The following is an 8,331-nucleotide window of genomic DNA, read 5'->3' as shown; positions in this document are numbered from 1 at the left end:
GGTTAAGAATCCGCCTGCCAGTGTAGGGGACCCGGGCTTGAGCCCTGATCTGGGAAGATCCCACATCCCTCGAAGATACTACTGAGACTGCCACAACTACTGAGCCCGCGTGCCACAACTACTGAAGCCCACACACAGAGCCCATGCTCCACGACAAGAGAAGCCACTGCAATGAGAAGCCTGCACACCACAATGAAGAGTAATCTCTGCTCTCTGCAACTAGAGAAAAGCCCACATGCAGCAACAAAGACCCAACGCAGCCAAAAATAAATAAATACATTTAAAAAAGATTTTTCCCTTACTATATATTTACATGAAGTGGCTTTTTTTAAATACTTCAACCGAAACTTCATATCCCAATAGTTTGAATGCAGAAGCAGATACAAGAATCCAGCTGTCTTATCCTAAGCCAGACATTGAAGACATCTGCAAAATTGTTTAAAAAAAAAAAAAAGCACCATTTTTCTCACGAAATTATTTGTTTTGGAAAATAGTTATTTTTCATAAAAAATGTTTTTGTTAACATGTAATGGTTTTATTATTATTTAAAAATGAATTACAGGTATTTAAAATTTTTCTCAGTTTTGATTTCTAATTTGGTGACCAGCAACAGCTATAACCTTCTAAAACAAAAGCTCTGTGGGGTCTTCGAGAATTTTTAAGAATGTAATGGTGTTCCAAGGCCAAAATGTTTGAGACCCACTTATCTGAAATATGTCAGATCGTATCATTTAATAAGCTTCCAATGGCTCCCGACCTTTTCAGGGTAAAAGCCACAAGTCTACACTGGACTACCGGGCTCTACTCTTATCTGTTTCCTCTCCATAATCTATCCCTGTACTCTTTCCCTTGCTCACTCCCTTCAGCCATACTTGTTTCTTTGCTGTTCCTCCAACAAGTCAGACACAATCCTGTGTTAGGAACGTTGCACTGAAGTTCCCTCTGCCTGGAAAGTAATATCCCTAGTTTTTGCATGGCTATTTCCCTCACTTCCTTAAAGTTTCTGCTCAAATGTCACCTTCTCAATAGTCTAACATGAGCGTCCTGTTTAAAACTGCAACCCTACTGCTACTCCCATTCTCCACAGCACCTTCTAACATTTGCTTACTTATGTCTACAGTTCGTGGGGCCTCCTGCTCCCCCAACTAGTGTAATACAAGCCCCTAAAGCTTGGGAAATGCCTGCCACAGAGCGCTCAACAGATATTTGTTGAATGGTGAATTAATGAAAGAACTCGTTTTGACAGCTTGTCAATTCTCGAGACACGTCCACAAAGTCCCAAAAGAAAGAGAGGATGCAATTTACAGAGAGAGGGCAATGCCAGCAAAGATATTTTTGAATGAAAGAAAAAGAAGGGATATAATGATCACAAACCTCAATACTGAAAGCGTTATGGGCCTGAAAAAAGCTCTTGGGAAAAGTCGGGGATGGGGAACATTCTAAAGGTTGTGCAGGACGCATTTAAGTGTCCGGCAATGAACGTTGGTCCTGCACTACCGCCCAACCCCTCCGTAACCCTCCCCTTATTTATCCCCCCACCATCCTCCCGCCTCCCCTGAAACCACAGTTCCAGAGCCGTCCCTGGACCCCTCCACCAAAACACAAGTAGTCCACACCAAGAGACTGAAACATTTCCAAACTTTATGGAAAAAACAACAACAACAATCAACTAGCCGAAAACGAGCCTCTAAATCCCGTCTCACTCCAGTGCCGTCTTCTCTAACGTTTGCTGGCTTTAGACTCTCTCCACCGTCCGGTAACAGTTTTCAGGGGTACTGACGGTCTCCCAACGCTGTGTTCCACAAGAAAACAGGGTCCACAGGAAGGCAGGTCAGGCGGGACGCCCCGAGTAAGCACCTCTGCACAAGTAAAACACGAGAAGCAGAGGCATGGAAAATCAGTCCCCTTGGGGGAGGAACACGCGGGAACGACGGCAAACCGGCGGAACTCAGGGAGAGGTGCTCACGTACAGCGGTGACACGGCGGGGTCTCAGTTCTCCTCCGGCTTGTCGGCTGGCGGGCCGCAAGGCTGCAGCATCTTCTCCATCAAGTTGAAGCGGACTCGCGCTTTGCTCTCATTCTCGGCAATGGCGAAGTAGTTGAGAAGGTCGAAGTGGCCCATGTAGGAGCAGTAGGAGTCGCGGTGCTGGTTCACCAGCCACTCCCACTTGGTGGTGTCGGCGTGGCCGGTGCCGATGTACTTGGACTGCAGATGCTCTAGCTGGCTGTGGATGGTGTAGCGGTCCGTCATCTCGCCGCTCTTCCCTTTGCTCCCAGGTCAGAGGCCGCAGACGACAAGGAACTGCTCTGGGGCTTCAAACCGGAGAGGGGCCACCCGGCGTAACCTCCGGAGCCGCGCTGTCGCAGACGGATGGCGTCACATCTACGAAGTAGTGCAAACTCCCGGTCCCAGGGCTCAGAGGCGGAAGCGGAAGTGTATTCTGTCACCGAATTGGAGTTGCCCAGGCGACGCTACCACTGGGCCGCCCCTATAGAGAGCCCCGCCCCCTTCGCAGAGCGTTGCATCCTGGTCTAGTTAGTGGCCCTTTTCTAACAGGAGCTTTGCATGCTGGGACTTGTGGTCTCCGAGAGGTGGTGAGCGCAGGCTTCTTGGGACCCCTGAGGGATGTTTAAACGACGGTGGGCGGCCTAAGGGAGCACGGTGTCTGGGAGGTGTGAAGCATCCTCCGGCGGTTTGGGGCTGAGTGGAAATGAGAAACTCTAATAGGACAGGGCTATAAGCACCTGGGCAAATGAACTCTTGCTGTAATTCCGCTTTCGAAGCTAACGAGGCACAGTAGCCCCTTCACAACCAGGGGTGGACCACGCTGAAGTCAGGAGACGCGAGTTCTGGTGCCAACCAAGTATCTTACAAGTTGTGTGGAAAGTTATTTCAACGCTTGCAGGGCCGCCGTTTCCTGCCTGGTGACAAAAGTACAGCACCAGTTCCGACACGTTCCGGCGCCCACATCAAGCCCCTCCTTCCTCTTGAGCTTCTCATTTTGTTATCCTCCCTCCAACTTCTCACCCCACCCTACACGCCCTCAGCCTATACTTCCTTCTCATCTTTCCGTGCGGCTCGCCTCTCCATTTCTCCGTAGGAACTGTTCCCACCGCTTGGAATGCTTTTGTTCCCCTGGCAAACATTTCTCCCTTTAAGTCAGCTCGAAAGTATCTCCTTGAAATTGCCTTTGGCTACTCCAGACAGATGTAAATTCTTCCTCTTTTTATCCTGTACGTCTCTTTGTTATTATCACTTTATAACCAATATTTGGTTTAAGAACTTCCTCACGCGAATACAAACTACTTGAAAAATTGTTTACTTTCTTCGATGATGTCTTGTATCATAAGCTTCTTTTATGATATCCTCATAGCCTGGCAGAGATTGTTTCTCAAAAAACGTTTGATGAATGGATAAACAACTGCATGACAGCCAAATAGAACTCTTTACTAGGTGAAAGATAACTTTAAAATATTTTTATTCTGGTACAAAGTTGCAGTTATGTTGGACCAGTAAGTCTAGAGATCTAATGTACAGCATGATGATTTAAATACATTCAACTTTATTTTTTTGTTTGCTTTTTGTTTTTGTGGTACACAGGCCTCTCACTGCTGTGGCCTCTCTTGTTGTGGAGCACAGGCTCCCGACGCGCAGGCTCAGTGGCCATGGCTCACGGGCCCAGACGCCCCGCGGCATGTGGGATCTTCCCAGACCGGGGCACGAACCCGTGTCCCCTGCATCGGCAGGCGGACCCTCAACCACTGCGCCACCAGGGAAGCCCTCAACTTTATTTTTTTTTAAATTTTTTTAAATTACAAAAATATTCCTTATGGGATCAGATAAATGCCAGTATCAAAAATGAAAAAAAAATGTTGCCCCTTCAATTTAAACTCTGTTATAACAAATGTATCATTCCTAAAACGTAGAGACTATTATAAGGCATGCCTGTGGATTTACCATCCAGATATACCAAACCTTGCCATTTTGCCATTTTTGTTCCCAACTTTGTTATTTTGTTTTGGTTTTGTTTTTTAAAGAAATAAAACTGTACAAATGAACTTGAAAATTTCTTTGTATTCCCCTCCCTAATTTATTCACTTCAGGATCCTGTCTTGAATCTAGAATTAATTATCCTGATCCTGTGTTTTTGATTGTTGAAAGTTTGTATATCCATAAACAATAGATGTTTTTGTTATGCATGTTTAAAAGCATCATATAAACGACACTATGTATGTATTGTTATGAAAGTTGTTTTTTTCCTCGTCAATATCCCTGTTGATATATGTAGCCTTAGCTATGTGTTTTATCTAGCTTTTTAAAAAATGTTTATTGGCCTGTTATATTCCTGCTTCTGTGAATTGCATATTCATATCCTTTGCTCATTTTCTTATTGGGATGTTTGTCTTACTAATTTTTAAGGAGATCTTTAAATAATCAGGATACTTTGCTTGCCAGTTATTTGCAATGAAAATATTTTTTTCCAGTCTGGGGCTCATCTTTACCCTTTCTTTATGGAAAGAGAGGGTATCTCTTGTTACACTGAAGTTAAGTTTAAAGTAGTCAGATGTATCAGCCTTCCTTTATGGTTTGTGCTTTTTGCATTGGGTTTAAAAAAATGAAAATAAACAAAACTCTCTTCTACTCTGGGACCATAAAAAATAGTTTCCTTCATTTTCTTTAAAAAGTTTTAGAATTTTGCTTTTTCATGTTTAGGAACTTAATCCACCTGGAAGTTTTTGTTTTGTTTTGCTTTACGGATCTATATATGGCTAACTAGTTCCCAGTGATAACCAATCACTCATTATACATTCTTTCCCTACTCATCTTTAATGCTTCTGTTGTACATGTGTAGGTCTGTTTCTGGGCATTCTATTCTATTAGGCTCTTTGTCTGTACCCATACCAGTAACACAAGATCTTAATTATTGTAGCCTTACAGTAAGTCTTGATATCTGACACGGTAAAATCCTGTACCTTCTTTCATAAATGTCTTAACTATTCTTTGTTGTTTTTTTTTTTTCCTTTTGCGGTACGCGGGCCTCTCACTGTTGTGGCCTCTCCTGCTGCGGAGCACAGGCTCCGGACGCGCAGGCCCAGCGGCCGTGGCTCACGGGGCGGCACGTGGGATCCTCCCGGACCGGGGCACGAACCCATGTCCCCTGCATCGGCAGGCGGACTCTCAACCACTGCGCCAGCAGGGAAGCCCTGTCTTAACTATTCTTGATCCTTTGCTCTTCCACATGAATTTAGAATTGTCAGTAAAATCCTCATGGAAATTGTGATTGAGTAATCAAATAAAGTCATGAAAATTAATATTATTTCTATATCATTAAGAATGATTCTAAGGATATGAGAGGAAAAACCTCAAATTCAAAGACCTTTGGAGCTAGATGGGAAATACATTTACATGTATTAATTAAGAGCCAAGGTATATTAGTTACCTAGGGCTGCCAAAACAAAGTACCAAGAACTGAGTGTCTTAAATAATAAAAAATTATTTCCTCACAGTTCTGGGGGCTAGAAGTCCAAGATCAAGGTGTCGGCAGGCTTGGTTTCATTCTGAGGACTGTCTCCTTGTCTTGCAGATGGCCATCTTCTCTTTGTGTCTTCACAGGGTTTTCCCTCTGTGTGTCTGTGTTCTAATCTCCTCTTCTTAGAAAGACACAAGTCATATTGGATTAGAGTCCACCCATATGACCTCATTTCACATTAAGGTCCTATCTCCAAATGCAGTCACATTCTGAGTTACTAAGGGTTAGCAGTTAAATGTTTGTTGGGGACTTTAACCCCACCATTTGGCGGGGCTGGGGCACAATTCATTACTGTTTTATACAGTGATGTGGAATATATGAGAACTTTAAAAAACATATTTGTAAATTTAATTAATTAGATTTGTGAAAATAATTTAAGTACATGAGAAGGTTTGATTTGTTAGGTCAGACAATTGCAATACTTGAAAGGAAAATTGAAATATTACATTAAAAGGTATGGTATAAAATGTTTAAGAGTAAAAATTTGGAGTGAAACTAAATTTTATCCAAAAGCCTCTTAAAAGTGATTGTGAAAATTTACTAAGCTAATAAATAGTTTAGGATTTTTTGCTGAGCTTAAATGCTTAAGGAAAGAGATTTTCAATTTATAACTTTAATAAATTGAACATTAACTTTTAAAATCTAAATAAATCTCTGAATAGTATTTTGTACTCTTAGTGCCCCAAATGACTCTCAAAGACATCAAAAAAACCTCTTCCATGTATCAAGATCAGCTTACAGATAACACAGAAACCCTGCTTCACATTTAATTGTAGTTACATTGAATTTATAGATTTATTTGGGGAGAATTGTCATCTTAACTATATTGAGTTTTCTCATCTATGCACATAGTAAATATTTCCATTTATGTAAGTCTACTTTTTTGACTTTAAATAAAGCTTATATAATTTTCTCCATATGGATCTTTCACATCGTCTATTAGATTTATTCCTGGGTATCTGCTATATATATTTAAAGATGTTCCTTATGAGTCTTAAATTGTCACCTAGTAAAGAATATCACATTTTCTTACACTTCTTGTAAATAAAGACTTTTGGTTTGGAACCAGTGGCCTTGTTGGCAAGACATGCCAGGAGAGCTGTTACTATTTCCAGTCCCAAGATACTACCTCAAGTGGATCCTGCCTGTTAGGTTGTTTCAATGTAACTATCAAATGCCATCGTACAATTTGGCATTTGAGTAAGGAAAATAAGCAAGACAAGATGCCAGTGGAAAGGATATAGAATAAAAGAATGTATAAGGAAAAGAAAAAATATATGTTTTTAGATAGAAAATTACATTTTGTCTAGTCTATTTTTTAAGTCTGCAAATGTGAGGTAAGAGTCTTCTCTTTTCATCTTTTCTTGGTCTATCTTTAAAGCTGTGGGCTTTAAAATTTTTTTAAAGTCACTTAATATTTTGAATGGTCAAGGCATTGTTCAAAACCAAAAATGTATACAAAGGAATGCAGTTCCCAACATGTGCTCACTTCCCATGCCCATCCACAGTAAGTAACCATTGCCATGCATATCTTATTTATCCTTCCGGAGATTTTAAAAATGAAAACACAATTATATATGATATATTTATTTAAGTATATACAGATATATATGATATTTTACCCCTTTTAAAATTTAGATGGTAGCAAAATGCTCACCATAGTTCTCTACTTTGACTTTTTTGTTTGCTTTTTGTTTTATTTTCTTTGACATATCATGGTGATCATCTCATATGAGTACATAAAAATCTTCCTTATTCTTTTTGGTTTTTTTGTCTTGTTTGAAAGCTGCATACTATTCCACTGTATGGGTATATTATACTCTAAATAACTACCCTCTTATTGATTGTCAAAGATCTTGTGTATCCAGAAATTATATTTAAATTTTATTACTATTGCAGAAAAATACAAAGTTCAAATTGAAATGAACAAAAATCACATCTCATTTGGTGAAAAATTATTTTAGATACCCTTTTTCTGTAAGCAAGTTTTAAAGTTATAAAAGGATTTTCTGTACGTACAGGTGTTGATATCATGTTTCACACTAGGGGTCGCCAAAACAGTATTTAAGGCCAACAAACAGACCAGTGACAGAGAACATTTTATAATTAGGAACCTTGAGCTTCTCAACCATGGTAAGCAGGAAAGTTACATTGTGACTGAAATGCTGAAGACAAAACTTTGTGCTATGTTTTCAAAGGCAACTATACTGATAATTTAGGAGAAAAGCAAGCAATCTTTCCCTTATCATCATACTTATTTTACTTTGGGGTTTTATGTTTAGCTGGATTAAGTGATGATGTGGAATTTAGGTGATATGGAATCTAGGGAATTTTTAAAAAGAAGTTTGCTGGACATGATCCTATTTTGCTGTGGTCAAAAATGTCTTTAGCTTCAGCTTTTCTTTTGCCAGCTACCATGGGTTTCATATATCTGAGCAGACCTAGAACCCTCAATTTTTGGAGGGTTTTATCTCTAATTGGGCATATACTTCAAAAGGATAAAGTGTTCTGTACTTTTAAAATTCTCCTAGAGCAGATATGATTGCCATGGGCATGTATTCAATAACTTTTCACTTGAGATTTTATAGCTGGTCCTTCTCTGTTTAGTGATAACATTCAATCACAAGCTGGTGTAATTGCTGAACAAAAATTTCTCACAGGAGAAATTTCTCAAAGGAACTTTGAAGTATTATGTACATGTTCCATTTGTTGCAGTGATATGAAATCTTGCAGCACTAAGATTAATGATTGACATATCATAGGTACTGAATCAATATTCAGTGAAAAAATGAATGAATGA

General features: G+C 40.1%; 1 protein-coding gene across 1 annotated transcript; it reads right to left on the bottom strand.

The window, feature by feature from the left end:
* Positions 1 to 1,633: 1,633 nt before the first annotated feature.
* On the bottom strand, positions 1,634 to 2,340 carry SF3B5 (splicing factor 3b subunit 5). Its single transcript, XM_082855329.1, has 2 exons — positions 1,971 to 2,340; positions 1,634 to 1,859 (listed from the first exon to the last, which is right to left on the bottom strand). Exon 1 carries the CDS (start codon positions 2,249 to 2,251, stop codon positions 1,991 to 1,993), a length of 261 nt encoding a protein of 86 aa, XP_082711455.1. The 5' UTR covers positions 2,252 to 2,340; the 3' UTR covers positions 1,634 to 1,859; positions 1,971 to 1,990.
* Positions 2,341 to 8,331: the final 5,991 nt, after the last annotated feature.

The sequence above is a fragment of the Leucopleurus acutus genome (genome assembly GCF_964270905.1).
Source record: "Leucopleurus acutus genome assembly, chromosome: 15".
NCBI classification, from domain to species: domain Eukaryota; kingdom Metazoa; phylum Chordata; class Mammalia; order Artiodactyla; family Delphinidae; genus Leucopleurus; species Leucopleurus acutus.
This window is presented reverse-complemented; position numbering and strand designations above follow the sequence as displayed.

Bases quoted from the DNA above. Each gene is read 5' to 3' on its own strand.
- SF3B5 (XM_082855329.1), bottom strand. From the start codon at position 2,251: ATGACGGACCGCTACACCATCCACAGCCAGCTAGAGCATCTGCAGTCC.